This window comes from Heloderma suspectum, chromosome 4, assembly GCF_057233095.1.
Source record: "Heloderma suspectum isolate Gila_16-S chromosome 4, 16-S_ref, whole genome shotgun sequence".
Classification (NCBI taxonomy): Eukaryota; Metazoa; Chordata; class Lepidosauria; order Squamata; family Helodermatidae; genus Heloderma; species Heloderma suspectum.
The window spans coordinates 296,932,813-296,953,446 of record NC_139461.1 but is presented as its reverse complement, the minus strand read 5'-3'; the positions used below and the strand labels follow the sequence as shown (position 1 = coordinate 296,953,446).

Here is a 20,634-nt window from a genome sequence, read left to right as displayed (position 1 = left end):
TAACTCTCAGAATCCCACCTTCGTTGCCACAAATTGTTGTATAGGTAGAGGGAATGAGTGTAAGACTCAGCAGGCCTCAAACACAACTGTCCTTTATTTATCACACACAAAACAGTGTGTTTAGCAGAAGCTCCATCCACTGCTGCTACTCCCAACTCTACAGGAGATGCCAAGGTTCAAAACAATAACTAAGCCACAGTCCGTCCGTCCGTCTGTCCCCCCCCCCCCCAAATAGATCACAGTTCTACTGACCAAAGGAGGTGAAGTTCTGCTGCCACCCACAGCACGGCACCTTGGCGATGGAAGCTGGGGCTTGCTCTTAGACCCTCTTCCCTGCGCAGCTTCTTCACCCCACATTGCAGGGGGGCCAAACTTCTTTCAGCGCAAGGATCGAATTTAATTTCGGAGAAACGTTTGGGGCCACGTTCCAGTGGTTGGTGGGGCCAAAACCGAAAAGGGGCATCGCCAAAATACCCAAAATACCAGCACATTTTAGCTTAAAGCTGTTACTGCCGGTAACTAAGTCTTGTGAGAGGCATTTTCACCTTTTAGAATGGGGAAAACACTTAAGCAAAACCCGGGAAACCATCAACTGTTCAGGGGGAAACAGGGTGGGGCCAGGGCAAGGAAGCTTAGCCATTGGAGGAACCCCGGAGGGCCAGGTTTGGACCCAGGTGTGCCAGATTTGGACCCTAGGGGGATCAGATTTGGTCCACAAGCCTGAGGTTTAACACCCCTGCTATACTGGAACCCCACCACAGCATACTGTATCAGCCAGTACTAGCCACAGGAGAAAACAGAAAGCGTTCACTATTATCTTTTTTTGTAAATGACGTTGGGACTTCTTTCGGTTGTGCGAAGGAATATAGAACTTAGGGCACAATCCTGTGCAAGTTTTGACATAAAAAGTCCTACAATTCCCAGAATGCCCCTGCCAGCATGGTTGACTGGGGCATACTAGGAGTTGTAGGACTTTTTTCTGTCAAAATATGCATAGATAGTGCCCTTAGTTAATTAATTGACTATTACTATTAATTAACTTAATTAACTTAATTAACTATTGCCTCCGCCCTCATCAAAGTCCATAGTCCATCAAAGTCTCATGGTGTGATTTTTCTCTTTAGCATACTTCCCTTGAAGATTGATGGACAACCAGAAGAGTGAAGGTATACAGCACAGCAAAGCTAGCAAAAAGGTTAGCCTCTGGCCAGTTTCTGGTGGGAAATGCCGCTTGGCAATTATGTCACAAGGGGCACAAAACAGCTTTTAGCCTCTTTGTGTCATATGTCAGTGCTGTTAACATGAGTTAGAAAATGTGTGGAAGATAAGCATGGGTAGAAGATACATGTAGATTTTGTAGTTTCTGCTTAGAAAGCAAACAACATTTTGACTCTTGCCGGGGAAAAGGTCTCTTACCAAGGCTGGGGTGGGTGAGGGCTTTTGGCCCAAGGCCCCCATACTGAAGCCATTCCCAAGTGCTAAGGATCTGGAGGAGCTTGCACACATACTAGAATATTTTGTGAGTTTCTATGCAGGCCTACCTCACTCTCTTAAGGAGGACCGTTGATTTTTAGTATCCATGTATTTCTAATAGGTGTGATTTTTTAACATTATTTCAGTAATGTATAATATATAAATTCAGATCCATATTCACCAAAACTACAAATTTCTTCACCAATTTATATCTAATCATTATATTACAATCAGTCACCAACAGCTATTTCTACTTTCTGCTTCCCAATAAATATTTAAATAAATCTGCATCAAGAAAGTTCACTATAATGCCTACAGCTATTCATTTAATTCATTAATGAAATTCCTTGCTTGTGATAAAAGGTTTTTACCATAATAAATAAAACATTTATCTCAACAATGCAATTTTAACACGGTTATGTCTTTCCCTATTTTTCATCCAGTATGTTAACTTGACATAATTAATTAAGGCCCCGCATTTAATTTCCAATCAATCATTTTTGGTATTTCTGTTTGTTTATCCCCAGTGTTGTGCTACTAATGTTCTCATTGCCATCTAATAGGTGTATTATAACCTCTTCGATTATCCCTCTAGCCATTTTTTATTAAGCCAAAGATGTCTGGCTCCACTGTGCAGCAGACACCTCTGAGGAAACAGCTCAGCAGCTCCTCTGTTTTGGTCTACACATCTCAGGAAGGATCATCTCTGAAACAAAAGAACCCCCTAAACAAAGACAAAGGAGGACTGGAGTCAAAGGGTATGTTTCTAGCGGTTTTATATCATAGAATCATAGAATCATAGAATAGTAGGGTTGGAAGGGGCCTACAAGGCCATCAAGTCCAGCCCCCTGCTCAATGCAGGAATCCAAGTCAGAGCATCCCTGACAGATGGCTGTCCAGCCTCATCTTGAACGCCACCAGTGTGGGAGAGCCCACCTCCTCCCTGAGTAATTGGTTCCATTGTCGTATTGCTCTCACAGTCAGGAAGTTTTTCCTGATGTTCAGCCAGAATCTGGCTTCCTGTCACTTGAGCCCATTATTCCGTGTCCTGCACTCCGGGATGATCGAGAAGAGATCCTGGCCTTCTTCCCTGTGACAACCTTTCAAGTACTTGAAGAGTGCTATCATATCTGCCCTCAGTCTTCTCTTCTCAAGGCTAAACATGCCCAGTTCTTTCAGTCTCTCTTCATAGGGCTTTGTTTCCAGTCCCCTGATCATCTTTGTTGCCCTCCTCTGAACCCTCTCCAGTTTGTCTGCATCCTTCTTAAAGTGTGGTGCCCAGAACTGGACACAGTACTCCAGATGAGGCCTAACCAGTGCTGAGTAGAGGGGAACTAGTACTTCCCAGGATTTGGAAGCTATGCTTCTATTAATGCAGCCCCAAATAGCATTTGCCTTTTTTGCAGCCACATCACATTGTTGGCTCATATTCAGCTTATGATCTACAACAGTTCCAAGATCTTTCTCACTTGTAGTGTTGTTGAACCACGTATCCCCCATCTTGTAACTGTGCATTTGGTTTCTTTTTCCTAGGTGCAGAACTTGGCATTTATCCCTATTAAATGTCATTCTCTTGTTTTCTGCCCTGCACTCCAGTCTATCCAGATCACTTTGAAATTTGTTTCTGTCTTCCAAAGTATTAGCTATCCCACCCAATTTGGTGTCATCTGCAAATCTGATCAGCATTCCCTGCACCTCCTCCTCCAAGTCATTCATAAAAATGTGGAAGAGCACTGGGCCCAGGACTGAGCCCTGCGGTACCCCACTCGTTACCTCTCCCCAGTTTGAGAAGGTCCCGTTGATAAGCACTCTTGGAGTCCGATTCTGTAGCCAACTGTGGATCCACTGGATCATTGTTTCATCTAGCCCACTTTGAGCTAGTTTGCTTATCAGGATATCATGGGGCGCTCTGTCGAAAGCTTTGCTGAAGTCGAGCTATATGATGTCTACAGCATTCCCATGGTCCACAAGGGAAGTTACTTGATCAAAAAATGAGATCAGATTCGTCTGGCAGGACTTGTTCTTGGTAAATCCATGTTGGCTTTGAGTCATCACTGCATTGTTTTCAAGGTGCTTCCAGATGGATTGCTTTATCATCTGCTCCAGAATTTTCCCTGGGATTGATGTCAGACTGACTGGTCTGTAGTTCCCAGGTTCCTCCTTTTTGCCCTTTTTGAAGATAGGGACAACATTAGCCCTCCTCCAGTCATCTGGCACTTCACCCATCCTCCATGATTTCTCAAGGAGAATAGACAGCAGTTCTGAGAGTTCTTCTGCCAGTTCCTTTATTCCTCTAGGATGCAGTTCATCTGGCCCTGGAGATTTGAATTCATTCAAAGTAATTAGGTGTTCCTTGACCATATGCCTATCGCTCTCAACCTGCAATCCTGCCCCTTCAGCCTGTACTTCGCCTTTGCCAGGGGGCTCATAGATCCTCTTGTGGGAGAAGACTGAGCCAAAGTAGGAATTGAGCATCTCTGCCTTTTCTTTGTTATCTGTTATCGTTTTGCCATCCTTATTTAATAGCTGAATCACCATTTCTTTCCTCTGCCTTTTACTATGCACGTAGCTGAAGAAAGCCTTTTTGTTATTTTTAGCATCCCTCACTAACCTCCGCTCGTTCTCAGCTTTAGCCTTCCTGATGCCATCCCTGCAATTCTGTGCTCCCTGCCTGTACTCTTCCTTTGTTACTTGGCCTTCTTTCCACTTCCTATATGTGACCTTTTTTGTTTTCAGGTCATCTCTAAGCTTTTTGTGAAGCCACATTGGCTTCTTCTGTTGTCTTCCACCTTTTCTTCTTGTTGGAATTGTTTGTGATTGTGCCTTGAGAATTTCCTTTTTTCAAAGCTCCCACCCATCTTGGACTCCTTTTCTCGTTAGCGTTGCTTGCCATGGGACCTTACTGATCATTGTTCAAGTTTATTAAAATCAGCTTTCCTAAAATCCAGGGTACGTGTTTGACTACACTCGGCTTTTGCTTCCCTTAGAACCAAGAACTCAAGTACAACATGGTCGCTTTCCCCCAGAGTTCCTGTAACTGCTACTTTATCCACTAAGTCATCTCTGTTGGTTAGGATCAAGTCAAGGATAGCTGATCCTCTAGTTCCTTCCTCTACTTTCTGTAGGAGGAAGTTATCTGCCACACAACTCAGGAATTTCCTGGAGGGGCCATGTTTTGCAGAATTTGTCTCCCAACAAATATCAGGGAAACTGAAGTCCCCCATTACTACTACATCATGCTTCCTTGAAACATTGGCTAATTCCTTAAAACATTGGCTCATACTTTAGTCTGCATTCCATGGAGTTTGACACTTAATGGTGGACTTTTCTACACGAGGCATTTATTGTGCACTTGTGATTCCCAACTCATGGCTGCTTACGGGTTCTTTAGACAATGTTTTGACCCTCCAGTTTCATTTCTGCACCTAACCAGCACTTTTGGCAAGTTTTTTTAGAGCAGGGAAAATGGGGTATTATTTCTGATTGCGAAATAAAGCACAATTTCCACTTGGGTAATTGTGCTATTCCGCTATACCACAGTGCCGCCTAGAGGTTATGTAACAGAAAAGCAGGAAAGGAAATGCTCTTGTTTAGTGCTTGGATCTCAATTCTGCGACAAAACCAAAAGTACATACAGGGGATTAACAGCCGATTAACAGCCTCATATAGAAAAGCTCTGCTGTATTCAGGTATCCTCGTGAGTTCTTCATCTTGTGAAGCAACAACTGCTTCCCATCCCAATATGTACCCATATGTACTGTGATGTAGCCTTTGCCAACCTGGTGCCCTCCAGATGTGTTGCACTACAACTCCCATCATCACCTAGCCAGCATGGCCATTGGGAGTTTTAGTCCAACATATCTGGAGAGCTCCAGGTCAGGAAAGTTGGCTAGATAGCTTCCCTTGTGTTTGGACAAGAAAAAGCAAGGGTTACTATTCAACTGCATCAGGGATGGGAAACCTCTGGACGTGAGCCAAATACAGCCTGCAAGAGTTCCCTATGTGGCCTGCCAGCTTCTTCCCCAAGCCCCACCCCTTCTCACTGCAAAGAAAACCTTTTATTTCTGATATAGCATTTGACTGGAGATTAGAGCTTTTCCCTGCTGTGCAGTGAGAAATGGAGCCTCTCTCATTGTGCAGCAGAGAAACGCTCTTATCTCCATTCAGGTGCTGATCAGAGATAAGAGCTTTTCCCTGTTGGGGGAAGGGGAGGGTCCTGGATTGGAAGCTGCTGAGTGATTCAGTCCTGCTTACTTCTGAGTCTTATCTCGCAAACGCTTGCCCTGCTTACTTGTGAGTAGACATACAGAGGCTTGGTATTTGGATGCTATTTGAAAGTGCTGCTGAGTGATTCAGACCTGCTTACTTGTGAGCTTTGTCTTACTGAGTCTCGTCCCACTTACTTCTGAGTAGACTTATGTTGTCTTGTCCTGCTTACTTCTGAGTAGGCTTAAAATCAGACATAATCCCATTTTGGCTCCACTCACAGATGGAATACATCCCCAGAGACCTTTCCCAGATTAGAATCGGGCCCTTGGGCTGAAAAAGTTTCCCCACTCCTGAATTACATGAAAAGTCATTTACTTGCAGTCTAACTACTGCCTACTGCTGGTGAGAATGTTACAAATGAAATGATAGAAAATAGCATATTGTTTCTAAGTCAATGCAATTGGTTTCGCAGGAGAGGGAAATGGATCTAAGACAAGCATCAAATGTGACTCTGGGTCTCCGCTTCCCAGGTAACTATTCAAGCAACATTTTAAAAGGGGCTGATGAAGGTTGCATGGAGCAATCTCCTGTCATACTGCAGTTCAGAACTACCTACCAGATGAGAAAGTGTGTCTGTGTTCATGTCACATGCTGACAGTAATACAAGCATTGTGTTCATTCTGCATCATTGCATACCTTTGCCAATCAGTCTCTTCTTTTTTTTAGGATTATTTTTTACAAACTGTTACTCTTTGTGCAGATATCATGCTTGATACCTATTTAATTTTCCTCATAGCAAATGTGAATTATAATGCTCCTGGGCAGTCATATGAAGCTGCCTTTTTATTACTGGTCCATCTATTTTAGTATGTTCTACTTGGGTCTGTTCTACTTGGATCATCATGCATATGATGAAGTGGACTGTAGACAGTCCACAAAAGTTATGCCATAATTAATGTGTTAGTCTTCAAGGTGCCACAAGACTCTTGGTTGTTCGTGCTGCAACAGTCTAACACGGCTGCCCCTCTAGTATCTGAACTAGCCATGACTCTCTGAAGTCTTGGGCAAAGGTATTTCCCAGTTCAGCAACTTGAGGTCCTTTTTAGCTAGAGATACAAGAGAAGTAACCTAGAACTTTCAGTATACAAATTATGTGCTTTACCGCTAAAGCCTCTGTCAGGCCCACCTCCCTCGAAACACCAAACACATGTTAAGAAACAGTGAAGTCTTACTGAATTCACTTCTATTACAGGACACCAACACAAGCACCCCAGAAGAGACGACAGGTCAGAGTTCTCAATGAGCCCAAGTTCAAATAAACTCATACAGTCCAAACAGGAACCAGAAACAGGGACTTAAAGTCCAGCAGTATATTCCAAGACAGGGTCCAAAGACATGGGATTCAAGGCGTGCAATAGTTCAGGGTTCAAGAGTATTCCAAGCAAATTAGCATCCGGTACCAGCAACGTTGTATCTACTTTTGTAACCTCTTTTGCCTCGGCATCAGCTTTTATGCAGGGACGGGGTGACTAGAGTTCCTCGCTTGTCAATTTAGCCCTACAGAGAATCTTAGCCAGGAGTTGAGAACTCTGTCTGGGTATTTTTCCCCTTGCCATTTCAACCGTTGAAGTTGTCTATGAGAAAGCCTTGGGCTTGCCCCTTTCCTCGGCTGACTGTAACTTTTCAGTGCTTATCAAGGAATGTTCCTCAGGCTTCAGTTACGAAGGAGTACTGCCTCCCCATGACTGCACTCCTCTGTGGAATCAGGCAGAGACAGATTCCCAGCACCCTGACATTCCACACCTTGACTATGCCCCAAATCAGATCAGGGGCATCAGGGGAAGACATGACACCCCCCTTCTCAAAGTGTTTAATGCCTTGTGCAGGAAAGCTCAAAATCAGCCTGGTTTGGCCAGGATTGAGTGTGTGTGTGGCCAAACTAACTTCTCCAGCAAACCTATTTATTTTATTTATTTATTATTAAATTTATTAATCGCCCATCTGGCTGGTCACCCACCCACTCTGGGCGATGTACAACATACAATAAAAACAGTTTAAAACAATAAAATTCTACAATAAAAACATTTTCTAAAATACCCCACCCCACCCCAAATGCCTGCCTGAACAACCACGTTTTTAATGCACGACGGAAGCTCATTAAAGAGGGAGCATGATGGAGTTCCCTAGGGAGGGAGTTCCACAGAGGGGGGGCCACCACAGAAAAGGCTTTCTCCCTCGTCCCCACCAGTCTAGCTGTCCTGGCTGATGGGACAGAGAGAAGGCCATCCAAGGCTGATCTTGTTAAGCGGCCTGTCTGGTGCTGCTGGAGGCGCTCCTTAAGATAGGCTAGGCCGGAACCATATAGGGTTTTAAAGGTCAAAACCAACACCTTGAATTTGGCCCGGAAAACAACTGGTAACCAGTGCAACTCCTTCAGCACTGGAGTGATGTGATCTCGCCGGCGGCTGCCTTTAATCAGGCGAGCCGCCGCATTCTGTACCAGCTGCAGTTTCCGAACTGTCTTCAAGGGTAACCCCACGTAGAGCGCATTACAGTAGTTTAAACAAGACGAGACCAGGGCATGTGCTACCGATGGGAGCAGATGGTCGGGAAGGAAGGGGTGCAGCCGCCGTATCAGATGGAGTTGATACAGCGCTGTCCGGCTCACAGCTGACACCTGAGCCTCCATGGACAGCTGGGGGTCCAAAATGACCCCCAGGCTGCGGACCTGGTCTTTCAAGGGTAGCCGTACCCCATTCAACACCAGGTCAACATCCCCCAGCCTCCTCTTGTCTCCCACCAAAAGTACCTCGGTCTTGTCAGGGTTCAGCTTCAGCCTATTCCTCCCCATCCAGCCACTCACCGTCTCCAGACATTTGGACAGGGATTCTACGGCCAACCTTGGTGAAGATTTGAACGAGAGGTAGAGCTGCGTGTCATCCGCATATTGATGACATTGCACCCCAAACCTCCTGATGATAGCCCCCAGCAGCTTCACATAGATGTTAAATAGCATCGGGGAGAGGAAGGAACCCTGTGGCACCCCACAAGTAAGTGGCCACGGGTCCAAAACCTCCTCTCCCAGTGCTACCCTCTGGTACCTGCCGGAGAGGAAGGACCAGAACCACCGCAATACAGTGTCTCCAATGCCCAACCCCTCCAGGCGGTCCAGGAGGATACCGTGGTCAACGGTATCGAAAGCTGCTGAGAGGTCGAGGAGAACAAGGAAGGAGCATTCACCCCTATCCAGAGCCCTCCTCATATCATCTACCAAGGCGACCAGGGCCGTTTCTGTCCCATGCCCAGGCCTGAAGCCCGACTGAAATGGGTCTAGATAATCAGTTTCTTCCAAGTGTGCCTTCAACTGCACCGCCACCACCCGCTCAATCACCTTGCCCAAAAATGGCAGATTTGAGACTGGGCGAAAGTTGTTCAGAACTTGAGGATCCAAGGAGGGCTTCTTTAAGAGCGGTCTTATCACTGCCTCCTTGAGGGCTGATGGCATCACTCCCTTCTCAAGGGAGGCGTTCACCACCGCCTTGATCCCCTCACCCAGTCTCTCTCTGCAGCTCATAATGAGCCATGATGGGCAAGGATCAAGTAAGCAGGTGGTCGGCCTTCCAGATGAAAGCACCTTGTCCACTTCATCAGGAGGAAGAAGCTGGAACCGATCCCACAAAACCGGTTTGCCACAGGCCTCCTCTTGCTCACTAACTGTATCCACAGCGTGCAGAGTAACACACCTAATCTGATCAATTTTATCTGCAAAGTGCCTTGCCAAGGCCTCACAGGAGGGCTTAGAATGCTCCAGTGGTTCTGGAGCCACAGGACCGATCAGGCTCCGGACCACTTGGAACAGCCTCCTGGGACAGCACTCTGCAGACGCGATGGAGGCAGCATAATATTCCTTTTTTGCTGCCTTCACCGCCATGTGATAGGCTGAAGATACAGCTCTAGCCCGTGTCTGATCGTCTTTGGAGCGAGACTTCCGCCACTGGCACTCTAGCCGTCTCACCTCCTGTTTCAGAGCTCGTAACCGCGGATTGAACCATGGTGCAGTCCGAGCCCTGTTCAGGGGGAGAGGGCGTTTCGGAGCCACCTGATCTAATGCCCCAGTGATTGCGGCATTCCAGCCACCCACCAGGGTCTCGACCGAGTGGCCATTTGCGTGCCCCAGAGAATCCCCAAGCGCGTTCAGGAATCCATTTGGATCCATAAGACGCCTGGGGCGGACCATTTTAATGGGTCCTCCACCCCTGCGGAGGGGTTGTGGAACCGAGAAGTCCAACGTCACCAGATAGTGATCTGACCATGACAAGGGGGGGGTGGATATACCCCCGACTTCCAGATCACTCCCCACTTCTCCAGAAACAAACACAAGGTCTAGCGCATGACTGGCTACATGGGTGGGCCCAGTTGGAATATGGTGCAGCTCCCAGGAGGCCATGGTCTCCATGAAGTCCTGAGGTGCTCCTGTGAGGATGGCCTCCGAATGTATGTTGAAATCCCCCAACACCAGTAAGTTAGGGGACTGTACACGCACATCAGAGACCACCTCAAGCACCTCGGCCAGGGAGTCAGTCGTGCAGCGGGGTGGACGGTACATGAGCAGAATCCCCAGACTGCCCTTCGGGCCCAACCTCCAGTACATGCACTCAGCAACCTTGGTCGCCCGGAGAGGGGGTCTGGTGAAGACCAAGGACTCCTGGTAGATAACAGCCACTCCCCCTCCCCGATCCCCAGCCCTCGGCTGCTGTGCAGACGAAAATCCAGCTGGACACATGGCTGCAAGGGTTGGAGCAGCAGCCTCGGCCAGCCAGGTCTCCGTAATACATGCCAGGTCTGCACCCTCATCCAGGATCACGTCATGGATGAGGGAGGTTTTCTGGGTAACAGACCTAGCATTGCAGAGCAGCAAACGAAGGCCAGAAGATGGGGTCACGCCTCCCCCAGCCATCCTTTGGCTCTGGACAGGCCCGGAGCAGGGGACAGATACTACACATCTTTCCCTTGTTCCCCTTACCTGGCATGGCCTGCCCCTAGCGCTCCGCCAGCGCCTGCCGCCCAGCCTCGGTATCTTCTGGCCCCCAACACTCCCCCCACTGCTTCCATCAGGTGGACACATGCCCCCTCGCTCCCGCCTATCAGGCAGGCTACCCACCCCTAAAAACACAACAAAATCCCCCAAGAAAAAGAAAACAGACACACAACAATTAAAAATCCCCTTAAAAATAATTAAGGCCGGAGTCCACAGGGAAGGCCAGGTGGTGGTGGTGGTGGTGGTGGTGGTGGCGGCCGCCGCAGCCGCAGGCCCAGCAGCAGCAGCAGGTGCGCCTCTTCCCCAGTGATGGTGGTGGCCTCTCCTGCAGGCCCTGGCTCTCCCAGGCCACCTCAGCCAGCCAGCTTATGTAGCCCCTCCAGGGAGGGCAGGTGGAGTAGCACAGCTGGCTCGGTACCTGGGGGCCTGGTCCTACAGGGACTGGCGGTCTGCCAGGCAGAAGTCTCCAGGGAAGGCCTGGTGGTGGTGGCAGCAGCGGCAGCAGTAGCGGCAGCAGTAGCGGCAGCAGGCCCAGCAACAGCAGGCCCAGCAACAGCAGGCCCGCCTCTTCCCCGGTGGTGGTGGTGGTGGCCTCTCCTGCAGGCCCTGGCTCTCCCACGCCACCTCAGCCAGCCAGCTTATGTAGCCCCTCCAGGGAGGGCAGGTGGAGCAGCACAGCTGGCTCGGTACCTGGGGGCCTGGTCCTGCAGGGACTGGCGGTCTGCCAGGCAGAAGTCTCCAGGGAAGGCCTGGTGGTGGTGGCGGCAGCGGCAGCAGCAGCAGGCCCAGCAACAGCAGGCCCAGCAGCAGCAGGCCCGCCTCTTCCCCGGTGGTGGTGGTAGCCTCTCCTGCAGGCCCTGGCTCTCCTGCCCCATCCATGTCCCCACCCCATGATGCAGTAGAATGCCATTGCCACACCACAGTTGGAGTGAGCCACAGAAATAAAAGTATCTGAGCTTTTCTACATGAGGCATTTATTGTGCACTCATCACTCTCTACTCACAGTTGTTTACGGGTTCTTTAGACGACCTCATGACCCTCCGGTTTTGCTTCTGTTTGTAGACAGCACTTTCTGTTAGATTTTTTAGAGCAGGGAAAATGGGATATTATTTCTAATTGCAAAATCAAGCACGAGTTCCACTTGTGTATTCGTTCTATTCCACTCTACCACAGTGCCACCTAGAGGTCATGTCATGGAAAAGAAGGAAAGGAAATGCTCCTTGTGTTGTGCTCAGATCTCACTTCTGTGATGAAACTGAGAGTAGATGCAGTGGATTATCAGCCTTGTGTAGAGAAGCCCTCTACTGGGCCAGTAGTTGAATTTTTTTAACAGTCGCCTTTGATTTACAGGAAAACGTGGGGCACTTCAGACTTTGAATTTGGCAAACCACTTGGCAAGGGGAGGTTTGGAGCAGTGTATTTGGCCCGGGAGAAAAAGACTCACTTCATCTTGGCTTTAAAAGTCATTTTTAAGTCAGCCTTGGAGAAAGCTCAGCTAGAACACCAGCTCCGAAGAGAAATAGAGATCCTAAGTCACCTCAGGTAAAGCAACTGAATGGCATGCATTGCGTGTCTAGGCCAACTTTCCCCAACTTGGTGCCCCTGCAGATGTGTTTGACTAAAACTCGCAGAATCCCCCAGCCAACATAGTCCAACTTCCCAGTAGAAGAAGATTGGTCCAGATCATGTGATCATTCCAGAAGAACACTCTGACATGATACCGTTCTGCATGTTCTGCTTCCCCAAGTGTTTTCCTGTGTTGAGTTTCCTTTGCAAAGAGGTCACAGGAGACTTATGCCATTTTGTAATAAACAGGTTGAGCATAGGTGGAGGCCCATTAAATACTCCAATACACAGCCAAAGGCCACCGCTCCCACGTCAGATCTCTAGGGAGACAAAGCCAGCATCAGAGGTGGCGTCATGGGGAGGCATGGTCAGGCACCTACTGAGGGCCCACACCCAAGCAGGGTCCCACTGACGACAGCCCCCTGGACTCGCTCCTCCCCTGCACCATTACAACCTGTTTGTTCACCTGCCTCTCCCTGTGGTCCGGACAACAGCAGTGGTGAGAAGGTGAGCAGTAGACGCCACTTATGCCTACTTGCTCACTGGCTCCCCACTTGTCAAGCAAGCAAATGGTAGCAATTATGAAGGAGAGGATGACAGGGAGTAGCAGCTTGTGGCAATGGTGGTGAGAAGACAAGATTCACTGAGGGTGGGAGCCCATTCGGGTGTCTCGCCCAAGGGCCCTCAAAAATCTGGAACCAGCACTGGCCAGTGTTCCAAAATGCTCCTAGCTTATTAAGCCCAAACTCTGCTCTCTGTCTCGGGATAATTCCAGACATGGGGTACTTCTAGATGTGGCTTTCATGTCCCATTGCCCTGCCTTATTCACAGATGTTTACAGGGTTCCAGATGACATCGTCTTCTCTTCTTGTAGTGGTATATTTTGAAGGGCAAGAGCTCATCATGACAGTCCCCATAGCCACGCCCCCAAAGACAGCTGAAAGATTCAGGCTGCTATGTTGATCCATGTCAACAAACCAGTTCTAGCAGTTTTATCTTTATCAGGAGCTGGTCTTCTGTAAAGCTAATGGGTCTTAATTGCCCATTCAGAACAAAGCCACTGCAAAATACTTTGCATTACAACAGGGAACAATATACTGTTGCTGGTGAGGACTGCAGCTAAGCTCAGAGAGAACAGGGAATTCCGAGAGGGGGTGGCAGTTGATGTCAGCATCCCGTCCAATAAAAAAGTGCCAGGGCTGCATCCCTGTGAATCCTGGATCCACTACACCACTTCTCCTGACCCTCCCACATTTTCTTAGTACTTCTTCCGTCTTTTTCCTTAATGCAGAAAATCTGTTAAGGAGTAAAAAAACAGAACAGGTGCACAGTCCATTCTGATTACTCAAGCTAGGAGTTCTCCGTCTGGAAGCACTGATGAATGAGGCAGTGCAGTTGCACAATAGAAGCCTCAACAGCATGGGCTATCGACATGTCTTTGTCAAGTCCAGGAGCCTTCTAGCATGAGGCTTTTATTGTGAACTCATGATTGCTCACTCACAATAGTTTGCGGGCCCTTTACACAATGTTGTCATTCTCCAGGGCCATTCCCATGCCTTCCAATCATTATCACAGTTTTTTTTCCTAACGAGGTAAGTGTGGTATTTTTTCTGAATAGCCTCTATAACCATAGAAATCTTGTGTAATTGTGCAATTCTTCCCTACCGCAGCACCACCTAGTGGTTATATAATGAAACATATAGAAAGGCAGAGAAAGAGCAAATATGGAGGGATGTGTAAAGGAGCCAATCTTAATCCCACAAAGAATCTGGAAGCAGAAGTCTTGGGAAAGGTGTGGGTTGACAGCATCATGTAGAAAAGCCCCAGGACTCTGGTCAGGTAGACCAACCCATTCTCATAGACCTACTTACCGAAATCTGCCAGGGAACCTATCACAATGCAAAATGGACTGGTGAGGGGAAGGGCAGTTTCATACTCTCAACAGACTCAGCTTTTCCTGGAGCATACTCTTGCTGGTGGAGGGCTTTCACATTTTGATGCTCCCTCACAGAAAGGAGCAAAACCATTTGGAGGAGGAGGGGTAACTAAATTAACTTCTTATCAGGAAGCACATACGTCTGGGGTCTTCAGCATAGTGCTTGTGGGCGCCAACCGCCAAAGTGCCCACACACTCCTCTCTTGGCACCTGCCAAGCTCCCTGCCCCTCCTGATTTTTATTTTATTTCTTAAGATTTTTTTTATCTAAAGTTTTTTTTTAACTAGGAGTCTGGCTTTCTTCAAAGCAAAATGCTGCCCTCCAGTGCCATCTTTATTTGGGTTCAAAAGAGTAGCTTTGTGTCTTGGAGCTCAGACTCCCACCTCTGCTTTGTTCTTAGGTTCTTGAGCAAGTTACTTTTCTTTTAGTCTCACCAGTTTGGCTTTTGGGAGCTGAGTGTTCTGTGGCCAGCCTTGCCCACCATGATAGGCATTTTATGAATGGACATGGTGCCCCTATGGCAAGCCATTTTGTGAGAGTGCCCACAACACAGTCTCAAAATTTCAAATGTGCTCAGCAACTCAAGAAAGTTGGGTAACCAATTCTTCACTTGCTGCTGTGGAAAGAATTCTTCACTCACAGTGTATTGGGTCCTAATAAATTTAACTCCAGCTTTGAGTTCTCTCTTCATTCTATGTTCACTGAGGCCAAAATGTTTTGGGGTTTTTTTTAAGTATAGATGTGTTGAAAATATCTGATTGTCCTGGCACTTACAGTCACTGAAATGGAGTGGGGGCTGCTATTGGGTATTTGTGTCTGGAGTCCACAGGACCTGTAAGGGTTCTAAGAAATGTGCTCAAGTTGCTATGTGTGTTCTCAAGACAGGCTGTTTGTGCAAGGTGCCTCCTTTGTGTGCAAAGTACACTTTCTTCCAGTTTCCCATAACCATAGTTCTCCCTTGTGAGTTCTAAGTCACCACGACATGGGGCCATCAAGATGTAGCCTCATGTCACACACCCCATTAACTGAGTTGTGGTATCCCTATGTGGAGTTTAACTACTATTGGTAGTGTGCTGTGACTGGGTCCTGACTTGCACCATATCCTGTTCTCTGCCATGACAATATGGGTGGGGCGGTCAATGTTAGAAGATCTAATTTATTTTTCCCTCCTATTGAATGCAGAGGGAAGGAAATTCTTTGTACTAGGACCAGTGCTCATGTAAAGTTCCACAAATCACATGGACGTGTTTGTGGCCTGACTGAATAGTATAGAATTTGGGATAAATACCTCCTTCCCTGTGCCACCCCTACCCTGCCTATGATTGCCCTGTTTCAAACATTCTGCTGTTGCCTCTTCGCTGGCATTATCATTGGACCAAAGGAGTGTTCTGATGGCCTCTCCAAGCTGCTCCATCGGCATATCTGTGTTGTATCGGGGAAACAGGACTTCCGCCATATCCTATTGCCCCTCCGCCAGCATAACTCAAGCATAGGATTGAGCCCTTATTTCCCAAAATGAAGCTAATAATGTGTGTGATGAAGAACTGTATGTTCAAGTTTTGTTAAAAGTGTATGTTTAACAGCCGTTTCATAATAATATGGCAATCAACCCAGGCAGCACTGAGTGTACACTCAACAGGGAATCACAACTCTAACGAGTATGTCTGTATTATACATTTTTTAGATGAGACTCTAAAGAATATAATGTGGGAAGAGGCTCAAAGGAAAATGTGTATAAGTAAAATTGCAATCCCAGTCATATTTACTGAAGTCTCAATTGGATTTATTGGGACTTCCCTCCAAGTAAACATTTATACTTGGATTTAGCAAGAGTCCTAAGTTTGGGTTGTGTGAATACAGTTTTGTGTGTTACTCATTTGTTCAATATGTTTAGAAAAGGTAGGATGGAGTTCAAAAGTGAATGATTTGTATTTCTTGAAGAGTTGTATAGTGTGAACTTTTTCAGGTTTCTTTTGGTATGGAGGAACACTTTTACATCATTGTGTCAAAGTGCCAGTTACAAAATGATAAGTTTAGTGCTTATTAAAATTGTCTGCCTCTGACTGGTACTTCATTCAAATGAGAAATAAGCTCTTTTCATACTAATTAATCAGTGACAGCCATTTAACAGAACCAAATAAATCTGTGATAGACAATTCACAGATAAACATATTCGGATTGAACCCAGGAAGAGAGAGACCTCCTCAGGAAGATCTAATTATGATAATGTGATTGATCAGACCTAATTGTAAACAAAATTGTTTAAAATGGTCTTTTAAGATTTCTGACAATAGTTCCATCTCCCCACCCCACCCATTTTTGGGGGGGAACACTCTTTGTAAAACAAACACAGGGCAAAGTGTGAGTAACCTATGTTCAACTATTTTTAAAAAATATTTTTGGCTATAATGGATTAATGCCACAAAACCTTCACCATAATTTGTAGTAAAATGAATGAGAAATTTACTTAAAAGCTGTTGCTGTTGAAACTGTCAGTGGTGTGGGGTTTTTTAAGTTTTCATGATTAAAATTGACTTATGAGGGGACATACAGTTTGCACCTTTCTATGGTGAGAGTGTTGGATTGAGAGCTGGGAGATCTGGGTTCTAGTCCCCACTCGGCCATGGAAGCTCACTGGGTGACTTTGGGCCAGTTACAGACTCTCAGCCCAACCTACCTCACATGGTTGTTGTTGTTGTGAGGATAAAATGGAAAGAAGGAGGATAATGTAAGCCGCCTTGGGTTCCTTGCAAGAGGAAAAAAGGCAGGATATAAATGCAATAAATAATTCCTTTAGCAATCCTAGGAACAAGGAGGGTTCAATTGCCACAAGTCTTTGCTCTTCATACATGAGCATATTTACTGGCCAGGTTTGAGCAGTGTAGTCTCTTAAGGTGCAATCCTATGGCTGCTAGATAGCCATAGGATTTTTTGTTTCCTGGGAACTGACCTCGGAGCCAGTGCTCTGAGGTTGATTTCCAGAAAACCGCCTCTCTGCCCCTGTCCTCACTGCCTTGTAGGCGGTGCGGTTCATCCCCAGCTCTGCGCTCGTAAGAGCAGCACAGAGCAAGGGAAAAGGTGGTGTTCCTGGGGGAGGGGAGGGGACAGTGGAAGCGCCATTACGACACTTTGTATGTGCCATTCAGCCTCCACCCACCCACCCTGAAGCGCCCCAGCTAGACAGCCAAAATCAGCCATCTAGCCACAAATGCAGGGTGGCCAGAGCGCAGAGGAGATCTCCACCACGCTCCACCCATCCTGCATTCGATAGCTGGTCATCTCCGAGTTTGGAGGCAGCCGATTATCCCCATAGGACTGGCTCTTAGAGCGCAATCCTATGCATGTTTAGACAGAAAAAAGGCCTACAATTCCCAGTATGCCCCAGTGATTCATGATGAACCTATAATGATGAGCTTTGTATTTAATTAACTGTTAACATATTAATGTGTGTTGCTTATAGGAAGGAAACTCCTACCCACCCCCAGTGCTAAGGAAGCAGGGAATAAGAAATGGTATCTGTTAATGGGGAGCTACTTCTCTCTATACTATCTTTACTTTGGGATTGTTTTAACTTTGCACCCTGCTGCTACAAATCATTTTTTTTAGTGATGCTCTCATTTTTAACTTGGTTCTTTTGTATTTTATTGTGTTTTTGATGTATACACTTGCATTTGTTTTTAATCTATGTTGTAACCCTCCTTGGGGGCCTTCTGGCCAAAAGAAAGGATATAGATCTTCTAAATAATTTTTAGAATTATAGCTGGTGACCCTTGGGCTGCAATCCTGTGCACAGTTACCTAGGTGTAAGCCCCACAGAACATAATGGGACTTGCTTCCAAATAAGCTTGCATAGGATTAGCTATGCGTGTAACTCATATCACAATGGTATTTTTTTCCTAGGACAGTTTTGGAAATGTGCCTACTGCATTCACGTGTAGACTTTATATTGGCCTTCCATCAAGATATCCTTGGCTAAGCATCATAGTTACTCTCTCTTTATATGGGCTAAACCACCATTCTTCTCCTCTCCCCTGTTTTTGTTCTCTCTAGACATCCGAATATCTTAAGGATGTACAACTACTTTCATGATCAGACGCGGATTTTTCTGATGTTGGAATATGCTCCGAAGGGAGAGCTGTACAAGGAACTACAAAAGAAAAAGCGCTTTGATGACACTAGAACAGCAACAGTGAGTACAAAATCAGATGTGTCCGTTCTGGAAGGGGAAGCTTGTTGAACTGAAGTAACACATACATATCACTGGGTGACCTTGAGCCTACACAAGGCTGTTAACTGGCTGTTAATCCGCTGTATCCACTTTCAGTTTTGTCACAGAACTGAGATCTGAGCACTACGCGAAGAACATTTCCTTTCCTGCTTTTCTGCTACATAATCTTTAGGTGGCACTGTGGTACAGTGGAATAGCGCAAATACACAAATGAAAAAAGCGATTTCTTTCACTTTCACAATGTTGCATTTTCCCTATTCTAAAAAAACCTCTCAAAAAGTGCTTGTTAGACACAGAAATGAAGCTGGAGGGTCACAACGTCATCTAAAGAACCTGTAAACAACTGTAAGTAGGGAATGACGAGCGCACAATAAATGCCTCATGTAGAAAAGCCCCCCCAGTCTCCTGCTGATTTGGGTCTCACCAGCTCCATACTAATATTCCATCAGTTAGGCTGAGCCAAATTTGGCCAAACACAACAAAAGAACCAAACCATTGGCTCCAATGACTGAGAGACAGATCCTTGGGTGGCAAGGATGATATAGCCCATTATTGCACCAATACTTAACTGTAAACTTTAAACTTTGGATAATATCTAAGGGAGCAATACTATGTATGCTCAGACAGAAAAAAGTCCTACAACTCCCAGTATATCCCAGCCTGCATGGCTGGCTGGGGCATGCTGGAATTTGTAAGACTTTTTTCTGTCTAAACATCCATAAGATTGCACCCTAAACCTATTATCATGATCTTACTGAGCCAACACAGTGGGGGAAGCAAAGCTGGGTAGCAAGGGATGAATGCAACCAAATGCAGTTTCCAAGCACTTGGGCTCCATTAGAAGTGGTCTCAAGGGGCTAATCCAGTTTTCTTCCTATGCAGTACCTCAGCCTTCCTGATCCTGGCAGTGCCCTCCAGATATGTTGGACTACATATCCCCAGCTGGCTGGGGATGCTAGAAGTTGTAGTCTAACACACCTGGAGGGTACCAGGTTGGGAAAGGCTGCAGTATCTTAGTACAAAACATCTAACTATTTACTTGTGGGTCTACTAGCTGCTTTCTAAATGTTCTAGGCTAACACTTAAAAGCTGTGTACAAACAGACACAGAAGGTGGGGAGGTTGCTGCGGGATGACCTCTGCTTCCCCCAGACCATGCTGCTGTGCTAACACATGCACCTGGCTCCAAAACAAAAGCACTGGCCATGCTTTAGGCAACCTGCCTTTTTTGTGACATGTTCCCCCCACCCCTCAGCATCTGGCATGATTATCCATTTGTTTCATTTAAGGCTTCCTTCCCCCTTTCTTTTTAAATGGGCTTGGGATGGGGAGATGGTTTCCTGAATGACATAAGGGCCTGCCAGTCACTGCTGTGCAGAGCCCTGTTTCAAGAGAATGCTTTATGGCTGGTACAGGAACTGGCCAATCAGTGCTATGCACATCCAGCTTTCCTCAAATGGGAGCAAAAAGGTTCCCCCTGAGTCTGGGTAGAAGTCTATACATGTATCACAGCAGTGGTAGGTGCACTTCTATTGTGGTCTTGCCACTGAATTTATGTACAGTTGTATGCAATCCCAATTACCATTCAAGATTAACTGTTGCTATTACTTGCACATGATATATTCTACAGTATATGGAAGAAATATCTGACGCTCTGATGTACTGTCATGCTCAGAAAGTGATCCACAGAGACATTAAGCCAGAAAACCTCCTGTTAGGATTAAGAGGAGAGCTGAAGTTGGCAGACTTCGGCTGGTCAGTGCATGCTCCATCACTAAGGTAAGCCTTTCTTCTGATGTAGACCTCTTTTTAAACAATTGGCATTTCCATGCGAGGAATGATCCCTAAAATAAACTCAGGCTGATTTCCCACAAAGTGAAGTGTGACCTTAGGAGTCCTTTGCCTGCTAGACTCAGGACTGGGGTGGAATTTCAAATTCCTAGACACTGAGAGTTTGGAGGTGCTTCCAGACAGAGGATCCTGGCACTAGCAATCAGAAGGCATTATGCAGCTGCTCCATCTTTTTCTCCTTGCTGCATTTTCTGCATTAAGGAAAAAGAAGAAAGAAGCAGTAAGAAAACACAGGAGGATCACAAACGGAAACCCACCCACCCTATAAATGTCCATGAATGAGGCAGGGTGATGGTTTCATAAAAGGCTTGTCTGGAAGCACCTTGGGTCATTA

General features: G+C 46.5%; 1 protein-coding gene across 3 annotated transcripts in view; it reads left to right on the top strand.

Moving 5' to 3' along the window:
* The window catches only part of LOC146348908 (aurora kinase C-like), a 41,191-nt gene that overhangs the window by 16,640 nt on the left and 3,917 nt on the right, over positions 1 to 20,634 (top strand). For 2 of the 3 annotated variants that reach the window (XM_084848401.1, XM_084848402.1), the window contains exons 2-7: positions 1,125 to 1,195; positions 2,069 to 2,231; positions 6,155 to 6,212; positions 12,071 to 12,262; positions 18,273 to 18,411; positions 20,080 to 20,228. In XM_084848401.1, the coding sequence (XP_084704527.1) occupies positions 1,145 to 1,195; positions 2,069 to 2,231; positions 6,155 to 6,212; positions 12,071 to 12,262; positions 18,273 to 18,411; positions 20,080 to 20,228 (752 nt within the window). In that variant the 5' untranslated portion in view covers positions 1,125 to 1,144. The remainder of the gene's footprint in view (positions 1 to 1,124; positions 1,196 to 2,068; positions 2,232 to 6,154; positions 6,213 to 12,070; positions 12,263 to 18,272; positions 18,412 to 20,079; positions 20,229 to 20,634) is intronic. The other variant, XM_084848404.1, reaches the window with a different exon arrangement.